General features: G+C 45.1%; 1 protein-coding gene across 2 annotated transcripts; it reads left to right on the forward strand.

Annotated features, from left to right (window-relative positions):
- The first annotated feature begins 481 nt into the window (after positions 1–481).
- Positions 482–14,447, forward strand: LOC117963027 (uncharacterized). 2 transcript variants are annotated; one of them, XM_059013732.1, is made up of 23 exons: positions 482–608; positions 757–812; positions 1,129–1,218; positions 2,811–2,935; positions 3,297–3,440; positions 3,725–3,802; positions 4,240–4,410; positions 5,131–5,227; positions 5,691–5,914; positions 6,197–6,350; positions 6,524–6,732; positions 7,218–7,335; positions 7,620–7,822; positions 8,256–8,373; positions 9,204–9,373; positions 9,789–9,886; positions 10,727–10,860; positions 11,192–11,242; positions 11,708–11,891; positions 12,645–12,771; positions 12,989–13,076; positions 13,375–13,473; positions 14,297–14,447. In XM_059013732.1, exons 1-23 carry the CDS (start codon positions 586–588, stop codon positions 14,410–14,412), a joined length of 2,877 nt encoding a protein of 958 aa, XP_058869715.1. In that variant the 5' UTR covers positions 482–585; the 3' UTR covers positions 14,413–14,447. The 2 variants fall into 2 exon arrangements, with proteins under 2 accessions (XP_058869715.1, XP_058869716.1); XM_059013733.1 differs by having other exon boundaries at positions 14,303–14,447.
- The last annotated feature ends 2,048 nt before the right edge of the window (positions 14,448–16,495 follow it).

A 16,495-nucleotide genomic window follows, 5' to 3' on the forward strand; every position in this document is an offset into this window, starting at 1 on the left:
CGTTACATTATGCGATTACCAACTGAAACCGAAAGAAAGTATTTTTATAAAGACCATAAAAAGAGAGTGCGTGCCAGTGTCCGTGTCCTCCACGCTGCCCCATAACCACGACATCTCCACACCACAGACATCTTTCAACACGAACCCCCCGAATATATCGAGCTGGGATCGGCGCCCAATGGAGACAGCAGCGGCAGATGCGATGAATCAAGCAATCAGAGCCACTGCGCGCTTCCAGCTCAAGAGGGAACATGAGCCGGAATGGCGTGATTCATTGAATTAAACAGCCATGAAATAATAATAATAATAATAATAATAATAATAATAATAATAGCATTAGCTAGCTTCCCCGGTCCTCTATACATTTAATGACACGCGATCAGCACGCGTTCAGACACCACGTGGTGACTCATTGACGTCATCACACTCGGGTGCGCTCGGCAGGGCGCGTGTGCGCCGAAGCGAGGCGATTCTGAGGCTTTATAAACCCCGGGGCGCGCCGCGACCCAGCAAGCGAGGATAGCGGCGTGTCTCTGTTGTGAGCGCCAGGGAGTCCTTGTTGATCGGCGGTGCAATCGTATCGAGATGGGGTTTTGGCTGCTTTTAGGGTGAGCTGAGCTTTTATTTATGTATTCTATTATTTGCAGTCGATTTGAACTAGCTCTCCACTTTAGCGGTGTGGCTGCAGCACACTACCGTACCTGATGTGTAAGAATTCATATCCATGTTCATGGCGTTATTATTTTGTATTTGCAGAGTTGCCTGGCTGTGCGTGTTTTTGCCTGCTGGCGTGGTCGCTCAGGACGTGTCAGGTAGATAAACATTGCCCGAAGAACACCCTGTAGCCTCCCCGATATAATATCATCACTTTGCTTCATGTGATCCGTGTGTCCTGGCTTCACAAACTTCAATCAACACTAACATTGGGCTGCCTGACAATGTTACATTAGATAATGAGTCCAGGGCTGCTGCTAATCAGTTGGCTACAATGTTTCGGCTTCTGAGACGTTTGTAGTTAATAAAGAAAGCTAGTTTTCACTTTGTCAGTTACAGTACTGTTCTCTTGGATTGTGTGGTTTTATTTAATGGTGTTTAGATAAAGGTGCGACTCTGATTATCTAAATTCAGGAAACTTCGTGACGGAGTGTCGGGATCGGTACTTCTGGATGTCGACCAATGGCAGGTTTGCCGGCGGCAGCTTCCGCTTCGACGTCATTGGTAAGTCGAGGCGCTTGTAAGTTGTTCAGTCTGCGTGTAGGGTTGGTTGTGGGTCATTCCACTGCGTTTTGGCATTTTGAGTCCGATAAACTCTTGGTCTTTTATTAACAAACCCCATTATAAAAAGGCAAGCATTTTGTCTGGATAAACCTCATGTGTCCGTCTAAGCCGTTGTCACGGCCGTCGCTGGAGTGGTGATTTCCCCGAGGTGCAAATCCCTTCACGCGCATAGGGGTCAGGGGTTTGATTTGAGGCATGTTCGGAATATCACCAAGTTGTCCTTTTCCCATCTAAAGAACATTGCTCGGCTGCGCCCTGTCTTGTCGCTGTCTGCTGCAGAATAGCTTGAACATGTTTGTATCCTCCAGGCTTGACCATTGTAATGCCTTCCTTACTGGGGTGTCAAAGAATACCCTTCAGAAGCTCCAGTATGTTCAGAATTCTGCAGCTAGGGTGCTGACGAGGTCTCGCTCTGGTGTTCACATAATCCCCATACTGAAATCATTACACTGGTTACCGGTCAAATACCGCACTGACCACAAAGTACTGCTGTTGACTTTTTAAAGCCAGTAGGGGTCTCTGTCCCTCTTGCATGTCAGAGTTAGTTACCACCTACACTCCTAGTCGTGCGGTCCTCTGATGCCGGCCTCATGGTTGTCTCCCTGACTAAATTGTGTACAGTGGGTGACGGGGCTGTTTCCTCCTGGGCGGTGGGACACACTTCCTTCTGAGATCCATGATTGAGTCTCTGTTTCTTGTGTTTTTTAAATCTCACCTCAAAACTCACTTATTTAAATTGGCATTCTTATGACTTATTGTCCTTGTATTTTTAAATTAACTGTTAAGTGTTTTTGTTTTTCACTTTTGTTAAGTGCTTTATTTATGAAAGACGCTATATAAAATAAAGATTATTATATCAGGACTTTGAAATCCCAATTCAAATTAAATTTGATTCAACAGAAATACAGATATCGGATAGCTGCAACCTGATCAATGAATCTCTTGTCTGTTTTGAAATGCATTTTCAGTTTGTTTTACATACCAAGTCACACTTTTTTCTACTTTTAATTAAACCATGTTTATTTTAAACACGTTGCCTTCCTGTCTTGTTTGATCAGTAGCTTGCTTCATGTAGCCCATTGCACAGAAGCTCGTAGAATACAAGAAGGCCTCTTAATAAAATACTATTTAAATACAATATTTGAATAATAACCCTGACTCTTCCTTTCCCCCCTGGGTGCTTTTCACACCTCAATATAATAAACTGAAGTTACATTTCATGCTGTTCCCCTCCTCGGTGATCATTCTCAATTCTTTATTAAGCTTCATAGCTGGTGTGAAATTTCACTGCTCTGATTTACTGGAACACATCGATCCTGACTTTCCTCAAAATAGGACACAGCAGTTTGTAGCCAAAACGAAGGAAATAAATATTGATTTTCAGAATGTAACAAACTACATAAATGTGCTTTTCTTGTAGTTGGTACTGAATGGGTTGGGTTCTGTCCTCCTGTGTACAGTCAGCTATGTCGATCCCTATGGGAGTTGCTTGGTGACGTGTGTTGCAATGTTTCTCGTGTCTCTCCCTCCAGATGGAAACGGTATTCACCCGCTGAATGACAGCTACGCAGCGACGTGCGGGTTCACCTATTCCTTCAACCTCCCCGGGGACCTGATCTTCAGAGCGTCGTTCTTGGCCTGTCACGTGCAGAGCATGGTGAGTACAGCACTGCAGTAACACTACCGTGCCCATTTCTTTATTTAAATCCTGCTGTTGACGAATTCCATCAATTCTGGACCCATTGCAATTGGCAGTCTTGTTAAAATCCGTTCACATTGGCCACACATTCAATTGCTGTCTGTTGGTCAATTAAATTGGCTTCCAATGAAAAGCAGTTGAACAATGGTCTCCAGTTCATTTTTAAAGGACTTGGTGGAGGGGCTTGAGCTTTTAAAAGGCAATGGGGGTTGTCCCCCAGCCTGGTGATGAACCGCCCTGTTTGCTAGTTCTTCTATCCATGTGTGCCGCTTGTGAAGGATTCTCCAGTATTGAATCGCTCTTTCTCCGTTCTCTCTAGAATGATGTCTCGTATGTTCTCCAGTACCGCTTTGTGAGAATGGACTCTCTGGGTAGAGAGACTGTCTACCCCTTCTCCCTGTCCTGCAGCACTGAGAGTCCCTGGAACCCTCGTGAGATCGTCTGTGAGGAGAACTACATGGAGGTGGGGTGGAAACCCACTGCCCCTAAAACTAGGGGGTTTCATCTGGGTGCTTTCTATTGAGCAATTGATCATCTGATGGATTAATCACACCCTGGTGATTTTTAGGGGTGGAAATGAGACTCCTGTTGCATAGCAGATTCACCCATTCCAGGTTTAATATGAACTTGACTAGCCATGGTATACAGGTAACAAGCTCTTGGCAAAACCAGGAATGGTTCGCACTGCTATGCAACAGGAGTCTTGCTCCCATCCCTGCTGTTCTAACCTCCACCCTCCTGCCCCAGGTGTCTGTCAGGAAGAATGTTCCAGTTATCGCTCAGGAAGGACTGGCAAAGGAAGACTGGGAAGCAGCACTCTCCATAGTGAGTGGCCTTTCAACTAGGAAAGAGGTGTAGAGCAGGGGTGTCCAGCTCATCTCCTGGAGGGCAGCAGTGTCTTCTGGCTTTCGTCCCACCCCAAGCTCTCGTAATTGGTCTGATTATTTAATTGGACACTAACACTACTTTCCCAGCCTCAATGTTTTTATAGGTAGTGTACCTTGAATCAAGTGCACTTTTGAAATCGCCATCTGTAAGACTTTTTAAACCTATCCAATTGAACACAATTAGATCAAGTTAATTGAGAGCTTAAGTCTGAATGAAGGCCCTCGGACTGGAGTTTGACACTTCCTGGTGTAGATGTTTGTTTCTGTAGAGCTTGCACTGCCTCTTGTGGACAGGCTCTGTAAGTGCACCTCTTTTTCCATTGTCTATCTGAATGGCTCTGGTTCTCAGCTGGCTTTCTTTGTGTTGCACTGCAGGCCCAGGAAGCAGTGATGTCCGAGTGGCAGGTCGTGTTCCACCAGACCGGGATGCCCCCTAAAACCATGAACGCCACAGACGCCCGTACCGAGGGGTACTTCATCAACTCCACAACCAGCCGCGTCGTCTTCAGATCGCCCTACGGCATGGCAAAGTCAGAGGTGGTGATGGTGAGAACTTTTAAAATACCAGTAATACCAAACTGGTGTCATTTTTATATAGTGTCCGTGTGAAAGCATCCCAGGACACTACAGAAATATACATAAAGCCAAAAGAGCTCCAATCTGCTTGCTAGTGAAAGGCCAAATGAAATCTAGGTGTTTTGAGCTTAGAATTAATGCTGACAGATTTTAAAGCTAGGAAATCTGTTTGCAAGAAACTATTTATAGTAAGAAACCCCTACATTAACTTGCTGGATTGACTATTGGGTATAACTGCCTTTCTGACTTTTGCTTATGACCTAGGAGTAAATAAAAATGTAATCTAGTCGAATTTAATAATTTGTTCACAATTTAACATGTAATCACCCTGAAATAGGCTGTTTTTTGGAGTAGGAATCCAAGATTACTATTTGGCAGTTGCCTTTATCCAAGGTTTAACGGGTGTTGAGGCAGTACAGTGTTGTAATGCATGATTAATATTTGAATACAGTAAGTGCAACTACTAATGAAATACAGTATGAACTAAGATGCAATGAGTTTGCATTACAAATTGTATCTACAGTGACCTGGTAATGCATTTGCTGAAGATCCAGTAACAGGATGCTGAGGTGAAGTCCATGCATGGTAGAGGTAGATCTGCAGGTGCAGTGTAAACGGGTGGGTCTTGAGGAGCCAGTGAGATGCGAGGCTCGTCCTGGTCTCTGCTCCAACGCTCTCCTCTATCCTCAGGTGGCAGGGATCCCAGTGGAAGCCATCAGAGCCACTGTGTTCTACAAGCAGAGGTGGATGCTGCTATTGGTGGACACTTCAGCTGCCTGCACTAAGAGTGAGTAGCTGAGCACAGCAATCCTAGAGGAGAGCCAGCAGTGTGTCTGCAAGCATTCCCTGAGCTGAGCCGCACCGCAGTGCTAGAGGACAGCTAAGGGAGTCTGCAAGCTTTCTGAGCTAGGAACTTTAAATGGATCAGTCCCATGCATTGTAGATGTGTGACCTGACCTGGCTGCAATAGCAACACTTTGACCCCTGGTGGCATTGCATGTGGAAATCTCATTCTTCCATAACCCATTAACCCTTTAACTGCTATTGTCCTCCATTTTGGGATACTTGGTGCCTTAACTGGCATATCTACATGTAGTTGGTATCTCCTAACCTGTAATACTCTTGAGTTTGTTTCCAACAGCAGTGGTCTAAATGTAGTGTGACATTTGCATAAATAGCCAGTTTATCAATTTGGTTCTATTCCTCCCTCCCCCCCCCCCCCCCCCCCCCCCCCCAATTTGTCTCTCTAGACCCCTCTGTCTTCGATGGCACCTACCTGAGCTGGGTCACCCCGAGGCTCCTCTCCCCGCTGGTCCTGCATCCCACCAAGTTTGTGGATAAGCAGATCAAGATGGGAGTGGAGGGGAGGCCCCTGGATGAGATCACTGCTACTAGCCGGGGATACCAGCTGCTAGTCAACAGCACTGCGGTGAAAATCAGCATTCCCTTTGGCGCTGTGGGAGGATATCGCAAGGTAACTTAGCCAGGGTCTGGACCCTCCGGTTGGGTTTCCATGCCTATCTGTGGAGGCTTGGTGGTTAAAGACAAGGGGGTGTTCCTGGCTCCGCCACTGACTCGCTGTGACCCAGAGCAAGTCACTTAACCTCCATGTGCTCTGTCCTTTTTGGATGAGACATAAAACAGACAAGGTACTATGAAGAGTGACTTTGCAGCAGTTGCTGCATAGTTCACCCCCTAGTCTCCAAGTAGAGGCAGTCTGTCACCCTAATGTGTTTGCATGTCTGGAAATTTGCAGAGTCATGTGATTGACAACAAGTACAACCAGATGTACGCCATTGACCTCTTTCTGGAGCACCAATGGGCCGATGACCTGTGGGAGATGACCCAGCACCGCTCCTTCAAGCCAGTCCGCTCCCCCTACCTCCCTGAGACCCCCTATGTGGTGAACAGTAAGTGCCTGCCCACCACAGCCTTGCACTGTTGGAGTAACCTTTTGAGAGTACAGAGTGGTGTGAGCAGGGTTAGAAACTGACACTAGCCCTGCTGCTGCACCCAGTCCTGGGGTTCAGAACTCTCCTTGTTCAGGTATATTCTTGCTCAACCTCTCCATGTCTTTTCTCAGACACCATCCCGAGTGAGAAGGGCTTCACGGTGACCCTTGGTAACTTCAAGCCGGATGTGGAGCTGAAAAATCTGACCATCAACGGGGTTCCCCTTACCCTTCCTGAGGCTGAGAACAGAGGCGTGAAGATCATTGAGGTCAAGCACCCTAACAGCACCAAGGATTTTGTCCTGAAGGTCCCTTTCGCTCACCCCCTCATCACGGAGCAGGTGAGGGTGAAAGCCTGCCTGGTTTTAAGCATAGGCTTTAATTTTTGCCATGCATCTGCAGGCTGTAGCGGTCTAGTCCAGAGGCTGGTCTTGTGTAGGATTTTCTTTAGTAATTCACCTTGGTGAGGGATTAGTCAGGAGTGCAGGTTCCTGGCTGTGCCAAGTTGCTACTCCTTGATTAGAGGAGCATTGGCCCTTATTTCCCCCAGCGGTTGGGCAGTCTGACCCCACCCCTTACCGGCCAGGCACCCAGTAACATCAAGCAGACTCCTACAGTCCATTCTCCAGTGTGGCCCCATAGCTTGATGTCCATGGTGGAGCTCCTTGGTGTAAACAGCTGGTTAGCACAACAACCCCTAACCTTTATTTCTCCAGGGCTGTTGTGGGGCGTTGCTCCCGTGAGGGGGTAATATAATTTGGGAAAGGTCAGGTTAATTAGTTGCACAGCAGTTGGCCCATCCCTGTTAATACCTCTTCTCTTGCAGTACATTGGTGATAATTACAGACGATACCTGTTGAACATCAACTACACTTTGAACATCATCCCTGTAAACGAGCCCTATTTCCACCCAGCCACGATCGTGTGTGACGTTCAGGATGTTGGTAAGTAACGTGGCTGTCTGTGGGAATTCCAGTTGGTAGAACTGAACTAGAATAATGGCTGCGCTTGACTTGGATGCACTGTTCTTGTTTGGCAGTTTTCTGGATCTGGTTGGAGGTCTGGCTAGTTGAAGCTACAGATGTGTCTTCACTGCCAACAACCCCTGTTCAGAACTGCATTCTCCTGAGCCCAGTGCTGTTCCATTGCCTGCCCTCTGCAAGCAGTTTCATTCAGTCTTGGGGTAGACTGGTTCCAGCCCTTGACTCCCTCTCCCTTCCTTCCCCAGTCCATCCTGATGTCAAAGGCATTTGTACAAACACCAGCATTGTGTTTGAAGTGACCCCAGGCAACATGGACTACCAGTGGGAGCTTTGCATTGGGGAAGAGCCTCTAACCCCAGAACTGGTGGCTCGCCGAGGCTACACCATGACCAGCCAGCCCAAGATCAGAGTGGAGTTGCCGCTCTTTAGTATTGGCTACATCTATGAGGTAAGAGTCTCGGTCCTGGATCTGCCTGGCAAATTCCCACTAGCAGGGCTGTGGCTGCCATTGTGTGGTTGGGTGTATCAATGGGGGTTTAAGAGCTAGCCCTACTTGTTAATAACTTCAGGTCCTTCATGGATTAGAGCCATCCTATCTCCAACAACTACGTATATTCCTATTTGTTCCTGGGATCAGAATGCGGCGTTTAGTAGCTGTCAGCCGGAGCTAGCGTTTTGCTGTTCTCCTGTATCCAAGGTGACTTGCAGGGTTCCAATGCAAGACTATCTAAATATTAAGCGCAAGTTATATCTAAAAGGACAATAGTACATTAGAGGAGGATCCAGGAATGTGGTGCTTGGGTCGGGCAGATCCAGTGCACAGTAGGAGGAGGGAGATCTAGAAGTACAGTCCAAGTGACTCCTCCATGCTTCTCTCTAAGGACATCACTCTGAGGGGGCTTATTGGTAAAGTGGTGTTGATTCTCCGAGATATGAAGAGCCTGAAGGAGGAGGACAGGTTTGAACAGCGCTGCCCGTTCCCAACCAACGAGATGCTGGGTAAGGGTGGCTTTGCTCTTCAAGGGGGGGGGGGGGGGTTCCTGGTTCAGCCACTGACCCGCTGTGACCCTGACAGTCATTTAAGCTTGTGCTTAGTCCTTCAGATGAGATGGAAAACCGAGGTCCCTGGAGTTGCATAGTTCACATGTTGGTTTGAAGTCTCTTTGGATAAAAGCATCTGCTGAATGATAAACTCGATCAGGGTTGGCCCTTCCACTCCTGGTCTTTGTTCCAACCTTGTTCTAAAAATATTAATGTAACCTCAATTCACACCTTCAAGTAGTTGACTCATTTTGCCTGTTGTGAATTGGCCCTCCAGGACTGACTGGACACTCCAGGACTGGTTGATTCTACCCTGATTTTTGGTATACCAGTGGTGAGGGTTGAACTTGAACTGCCATTGTCTTCATTTGAGGATGCGCTACTGCCCTATATTTGAACGGCTACCTGTTAATTCTCATCATTACTGTAACCACTAGTTGTCTAATTGTAACTAATTCTACAAATCTAGCCCTTCGGATGCTTTTGTGACACTTCAATATAAAATAAGAAACAGAAGTCTAAATGATCCATTTATTGGTGTTCTTTCCTACCCGTTGTGAAGCTCTGTTTTCTATGTTGTGCTTCATAGCTTGCATGAAACTTGACTGTTCAAATTTTAGGCATGTTTTTAACTTGACTTGCATTAAAACAGAAAGCAGCAGCTTGTAGCCACAACTAAGAATTGAATAAATCTTCAATATCCAGTTGCAGACATGCAGCCCGTGTTCTGAATTTGTAAGATTCCATTGTTAATGGGTGAAGTCTGCATGCTTTGTTCTCTGCTCCAGTGTGCATGCCTAATGGAGTGATGTCAGTGCTGGTGGTCCCCATGGCTCCTGTACCGCCCGTGAATCTTGCCAGGACCACCCTGCTGGATCAGAACTGCAGGCCCACGGAGGCTACCTCAGACCGGGCCCTGTTCACTTTCCGGGTCAACACCTGTGGGACCAGGAGCAAGGTGATGGGCTTATCTCTGAATGTTATTCCTTAATCTTGGGACATATCAGACGGCCCTTGCCTCCTATTGCAGTGCTGAAGCATGTGGTGGTTTTCTATTGGTTCTAGAAGTTGGGTCTTCATTGGTTTAGTCACTTAGACGTTCATTGGAACGAAAACCAAAAGACCCTGGGATCCCAATTCCCAGGGGTTGAGCAGCCCTGGTCTAGATGGGTCTGTTTCTATGGAAATTTGAGTGGGGGACTCCCATTAATGATCTGTGTAACATGTTGGAAGAAGCTGGATTAAATAGTAGCTCAGTTCACCATGCATGTTTGCAGTTGCTTTAGTCTTTGAAGACTCTGCTTGTCTGTTCTATTGGTTCATGTTTACATACTTGCTAGTTGGCTTGATTTACCTGGCTGCTATGTTTTCAGATTGATAATAACTACCTGGTCTACGAGAATGAAGTCATCTATAGTCGGGAGCTGTTCCCAGCCAATGCTCCCGTCATCACCAGGGATTCTGAGTACAGGTGAGTGGAGGAGGGATCAGGGTTATGCAAGGAGCCCCGGAGTGTTCAACAAGATGTGCAACACTACAGCTATGGGAAAGTAGCGTCTCCCTATAAAATGAACTCCTCTAGCTTCATAGTCGAATGAAACCTGCTTGTTATGATAACATATTGAATACTGCTATCCATATACTTAACAAGTAACTTGTAGTGGTTTAGCTTCATGTCCAGCTAAACTAATGTAGGTTATGACTGTCCAATGCAATAAAGAATAATGTGCAACAAACCTCTGCAGCTGTGAAATTTAAAGTGTCAAAATGGAGAGTTAAGGGAGTATTGTCATATGTTTTGGGCATGGCAGACTCTACATGGTACTGTAGGTTTGTTCAACTAAATTGCTGCAAACTGACCAATTGAGAAAATGTGACCTTCTGAAATCGAACGGGGAATACTTTACTACTGTGGCTTCCAGTAGACTTGCAGTGTGGTGTAGTTTCTCTTTCCATGATCAATTTAATTTTCAAACCTGAAATTCTAGGTTATGCAAAGCTTTGGCTGTAGATCACTTATTGTGTGTGAATGGATGCTTGAAGTTTTAAAATTTAGGAGGCAGTGAGTTACTGCTTTTGAGGACAGTGTAAATGAAGTGGAGGTGAATTAAGAGGGAAGGAGACACACAGCAGTGAGGGGATGGAATGGGCTGCCTAGGGTTACCTTGTGTTGAGGCAGAGTCGGCTGGCTCCTTGTAAGACCCAGCTTGAAGTTCTGAGATCAGTCGGCTTCTAGAAACCGGATGAGCTTGGATAGGCTGGCCTCCTCTGTCTGTAAACTGTCCCAGCGCTGTCAACACCCTCTTTGTAGGCTGACTATCCGTTGCCGGTACCCAGTGAGTGACTCCAGGAAGATCTTTGCTGAGAGGAAGCTGGTTCCAGCCCCTGGATCCTTCACTGCTAAAGGAGAGGGGACCGTGCAGCTCAAGTCTGCCTACTACAGTGGTAGGTGGGGGTGTGGCTTAATCTGCCTTTGTCGGGTGTGCTCTGCCTTTTAAGATTTATTAAATAAAGCTGTACATTAACACTTCAAAACCAGAATAAGCTGTCCTTGTTTCCATTTACAATGGCACTTATTAAAAGCTGGTTTAATGGCAGTGGCTGTCCATGCATCCTGTGGCATTTGCTTGTATCTGGAGGGCGGGTCATTTATAAAATCATTATGAAATATTGAATTGCCAGTGTACTAATCCTGTACGGTTCTAGTCAAATACCGTATGGACTTGCTTGCAGCTGTGGCATTGAATGGATGTTGCTTTATTTGTTCCTCTTCTAGGTGACAAGAGAAGCAGAGATGTCTTGAATCTGAAAGCCCGTCTTGCTAGAGGTAGGACAGCCTGAATTAAACTCTTCGTACGCGCTCCCCTGTCCACACTACCTGAGTAACACAATCCAAACTAGGGGCTTTAATAGATTATTGATTGATCACACCTGTAGATTGGTTAACCCATTATGTGCTGTTTGAGGACAGGCCACTTTGTATTTCTTTAATTATGATGTAACAATTCTGCAAAAATAGGCCTTTAGATGCTTTTATGATGTGTTTTTATAGACTGAAGCCCTAAATCCATTTTAAAACTAGCCAGTGTGAAATGTTGCAGATTAAGGGAACACATGTAACTGTTCTGTTCTCAAAACAGGATGCAGTAGTTTGTAGCTAAAATTCTGTGAACGTAAAGGCTCACTGAAGTTTCTGTGCAATAGTTAACAGCCAGCAATGGTAGCTCTACCTGTAATGACTCCAGAGCTTTACAAGCATGGCAGAAGATGACCTTTTTTTCTCTCCCTGCAGATGTGAGCTACTCCCAGTTCTACTCTGCGTTCCCTGTGTCCCAGTCTCTGCTGGAGCCCCTGTTCCTGCAGGTTGAGCTCCTGAACCCCCACAGCCTGGCTGACCGCCTCCTCCTGCAGGACTGCTGGGCCACACTGACCCCTGAACTGGACGCCAGCCCTCAATGGGACCTGGTCACTGACGGGTGAGGGGGTGGGCTGTGCAGATACTCTGGGCTCATGCCATTCCTTTAACATGATGGATATTGAATGAAACCTTAACGTCACAGCAAGGAAAGCTGCCTTTCTCCCACTTGCCCTTCTCTGCCAATTGATGTCAATGCTCTTCCACACTGCGTTGAGACGCTCTCTACTGGGAGATGCAGGCATGGGAATCGGACTCCAATTGCATAGCAGTTTAACCCATTCTAGGTGTTGCAGGCTTGATTTTAGCCACAGTGTAAAATAACCAGTTCAACTGTTATGAGTTTACTATGTACCTGAGCTTGTTGCCTATACATACTGTGACTATGGAGCTCTTCTTCACCTGGAATGGGAGGCACTGCTAAGCAATAGGAGTCTTGTTTCCATCCTTGCAGATGTATTGTAAGTTTCCTCCTGAGGTTCAGTCTTGCCCAGGACTGTAATCCCACAGCTGTCTGCATTGGGATTCCTGTGGGAATGAGTGGAGCCTCCTCCTCAAAGTGAAATTGCCTTGCTTGCATTTGTACAGTGCAACTGACCTGCACACATTTGCATGAACTGTCTGTAAAGAGGAATGGCACCTATTGGGTTTTAGTATGCACTGGTCTATAGTCTACATGTGTCTTCACTTGCTCCCCTCCTAACTCTGCCCTTGTGCTTTTAAACTGTTTGCTGCCTCTTGCCCTCTCTGCTAGTGCAGTCCATTCAGCTGTGCTTCCAATGCAGGCTTGCAGTGACTGTGTTCCTCTCTGCAGCTGCCTGGTCACTGGAGATTCCTACAGGACTCTGTTCCACCCAGTGCCAGCCAGGACCTCCCCCCACCTCCAGAGGCTTGAGGTCCAGGCACAGCAGTCTAGCAAGGACCCTGCCTTCTGGAGACAGGTTAGTGACCCTGCATGAAGGGGCTCCCCTGATTCTGTGATCACCCAGAACAATTCACTGCATGCAATTGGTCAGTTAATATGAATGCTTTTATTAAACTTCAGTAACAGCAAGCAATAGGAAAGGTATTAATTCACTATGAACTTCAGACCGTGTGGCAGTGTGTTCCTGTTCCTCTGCTCCAAGAGCTGCCTCTCCCTCCTCTCCTCCTCCCCAGGTGTATTTCCATTGCATGGCTGTAGTTTGTGATCATAACCTGGAGGATACCTGCAATAAGACTTGTGTACCTGGAGAAAAGAGATCTGGTAAGCACTGGCAGTCCTGAATACAAGCTGGAGGTTTTTTTATTTATTCATTTTATATATATATTCTGCGAGGTTATTTAAATCCTTTCTACTTGGCGTGCTTGTAGGTAGAGCTGCAATTGAGTGTATAGGCTGAAATTTTAAAATTGAAGTAAACTAATCCAAACATGAACATTGGTTACAGTATAGTGACTCCAAAGAACATCTGATTTCTAAAATCAAACCTCGGAGCTGACATTCTCATGTCTGTACCCTGGATTACTGGTCTCAAGCTTTTGTGTGTTTGGTTTTCTCTCAGCCCGTAGTGTTGATCAGTACAGCCAGATTCGAGGCTATGCTTCTGCCGGGCCAGTCCAATTGGTACCAGAAGGAGGAGTTGTGGACCTTAAAACAGCAGGTGAGACTTTTGAGAGACTTCTGTTGGATATCCTAGTCATTGAATTTTCAATCTGGATTTGATGCTGTGAAGTACCCAATAGGAGTGAAATCACTAAAACACTTCAATATGGGAGGCTTTGTGTTCTAAAGGGACTTCACACCAGGAGGTTCAAATCCCGGCACTGCCATGGACTCTGACCCTGAGCAAGTCATTTTTACCTGCTCATGCTCCATCCTTTAGGATAAGATGTGAAACAGAGGTCCCATCATCGGGGGCTGCAGCAGTTGATGCACAGTTCACCCCCTAGGCTCCAGGTTGCTTTGGTTAAGTGTCCTGCTAAATAACTGACCATGGCTTCTAGTATTTGCAGTCCTATCCCACTAGATGGTGGTAAAGGAGCACCAGGATTATTTTGAAGCAGTTTTATTATAAGCTTGATTGGACGGTGTATAGGTAACAAGCTCAGGTGTGTCTTACTAAACTCTTAGTGAAACCAGGAATGGATCAAAGTGTTCTGGATTGGGAGTCCTTTCCATTCCTGTGATGCCTCATCAGTATTTGTTTTGTGGCCAGCACGACACTTTACTGGTCTGATTTACGGGCACATCAGACTTGACTGCCTTAAATTAAGGGCACAGCAGTTTGAGTCAAAACTATTTCTGGTTCTGAAGACATGAATTAACATTGTAAAAATCATAAATACAGATGGTGTTCAATTGTACTTTCAGGAACTCCATGGTAATTTGTGTAGGTCATCTGAGTTGCTAGGCAATGCTGCCTATATGGGTGGGTGTGTCTTGTGGCTCCCCCTGGGTCCTAGTGCTCACTCTGTCTTGTTCAGTTTCAGACTCCTCCCCTCTGTCCCTCTTCGTGCCGGTGCTGGGCGTGGTGGCCGCTCTCCTTGGAGTTCTGCTCGCCTTTCTTGTTGCTCTTGCTGTCAGATCCAGAAGATGTTAAACTTGCTCTAATCTAATAAAGATCTTCATATTTGAGTCTCGTGTCCTCCCATTGCTTGCTTTTCACACACTTGTACCCTGAAGGTACACAAGGAATCGAGCACTTTGTTCAAACGGTTTCTTAATACATTGAGAGGAACTCGGATCACAAGGAGGAAACTGACAACTCGACTCAACCTGTCTGTACACTTTTAAACCCAAGCTGCTATGTGCACCTCCTTTCAAAAAGTTAGCATCATTATTGTGGGACACCTGTCCCTTCCCCTTTTAAAGGGGTAAAGGTTACTAGTGTGTGGTCTCTAGTCAAATTGACGCATTGCAGCCGGGTGTGGTGTAAATGGGTATCCAGTCAGGATCTGAATGATCAGGTTCAGTAAACTTAATGGGTCTAATTTAAGGGAATGGCGCGCATCTTTAAATCTCCAATTCTGCATGCAAGGTATGAGATCTACAGAAACTTCACTTGCAAAGGAGGTCAATCTGCTCATCCTGTTCCTAGGAGCTGATGTCGGGTCTTGCTGGATCCCAGTTATTTCAGAGTAAGCTTGGCAAGGTTTTCCCATTTTATACCATCCTCTCTGTAAATGATTTTATGGTTTCTGCCTGGGAATTTTCTGTGGATGTCTGGTAGCCCCAATACTATTCAACCCTGCCTCAAGCAGTCAAATCTAGATCGAGAGGAACGGTAGTTTTATTGCACCTATATATTTTCTTATGTATCTATATAGAAACAAACTGCCATTGACTATCTATCCAGCACAGCTATTTTTTCGTACAGCAATAGAAATAAGTTGCTAAAGGAAGGTAAAAATGTCCATCTCCTTTTTCTTGTTCAGCTGTCTTTTACAGACCCCAGTCACATTTATCCACCCATCTGTATAGTACAGAACATCCATGTTTAATGACCATTGACTTGTTTTTCTCAACATGGAAATATACTGGGGACCGTATTTATTGTAGCATCTATCAATTATATTAAATTATTATTATTTTTTTTTTTTTTTTAAATTGAGCATTTGCTTGCAGAAAAATCTTTATATGAATACAATAAAAGGTCTGGTATAATCTGGGATTTGAACATACAACCTTCCGTTTGCCAGCGTGTTATTTTAATAACTGTCAGTGCTACACGATTAGTTGAGACAAACAGTATTTTGACAGGTGAAGGCAGCCAGCTAAGAATTCTCAGGAATTATATTTTTTGAATTTTTGAGTCGTTCATCTTGGTCATCCTCATTCTGAGATTCTGATCTTGAGCTCTGAATTTTTGGTTTCGTGTTGGTGTAATAGTTTAACGCTCATTGTATCCCTATTGGTGCAAGGAAGCACGGTTTCCTCTCCACACTGGCTGAGGAGAGTAATGCTGTTTGTCTTCCCCACTGGACAGAGAAACATCAATTTCTGAGGATTAGCAATGCTGAAGGATAGCCTATATATTTGGTAAAAGTAAATTAAATACATTCATAATTTACTGAACTAAATGAATGGACTTTATTTACCTTGATTTATTTTCACTTTTAATACTGTACAGTTCTTGCTCAATTGTATATTAGTGAAGATTTTTGTACATAAAGGTTATCATGCTTTCATATATCTTTACTTTCAAACAAATAAAAAAAGTAACGACCCAGATAATTGCTTTGTTGCAGGACTTGTTTTAAGTTTGTCTTGTTTATCTTTTATATATGTTACCTGTGGGGTCTCCCGAGTGGAGTGCAGGATGCGCCCTATAGCCTGGCGCCGGTTTTTCAAAACTTTGCTAATCGGATTTCCGCGTTTGATCTGGATTATATTGTGCAATTGGGTTTTTCAAAACATCAAAATGCGATCGGGATTATTGTGATCTGGATTTCGTTTTGGTAATACGATCGCATTTTTAATCATGATTAAATGTTGAAATTGGGTTTTTCAGAATTTAAAGAGGAGATCAGGATTACTTTGATCCAAAATACCAGGATAATTGTGATCCTACTGCGGAGGTGGGTTTAGCTTTTAAATGATCATAGAACATCGATATTTTATTTACAAACACACGTTATACTGTATCTATATATAGAAACAAACTGCCATTGACTATCTATACT

Source organism: Acipenser ruthenus, chromosome 46, assembly GCF_902713425.1.
Source record: "Acipenser ruthenus chromosome 46, fAciRut3.2 maternal haplotype, whole genome shotgun sequence".
NCBI lineage: Eukaryota > Metazoa > Chordata > Actinopteri > Acipenseriformes > Acipenseridae > Acipenser > Acipenser ruthenus.

Coding starts and splice junctions, on each gene's coding strand:
- LOC117963027 (XM_059013732.1), top strand. CDS start 586: ATGGGGTTTTGGCTGCTTTTAGG. Junction 2,936..3,296: donor CCTGTCACGTGCAGAGCATG/GTGAGTACAGCA, acceptor CGTTCTCTCTAG/AATGATGTCTCGTATGTTCT. Junction 9,374..9,788: donor CCTGTGGGACCAGGAGCAAG/GTGATGGGCTTA, acceptor CTATGTTTTCAG/ATTGATAATAACTACCTGGT.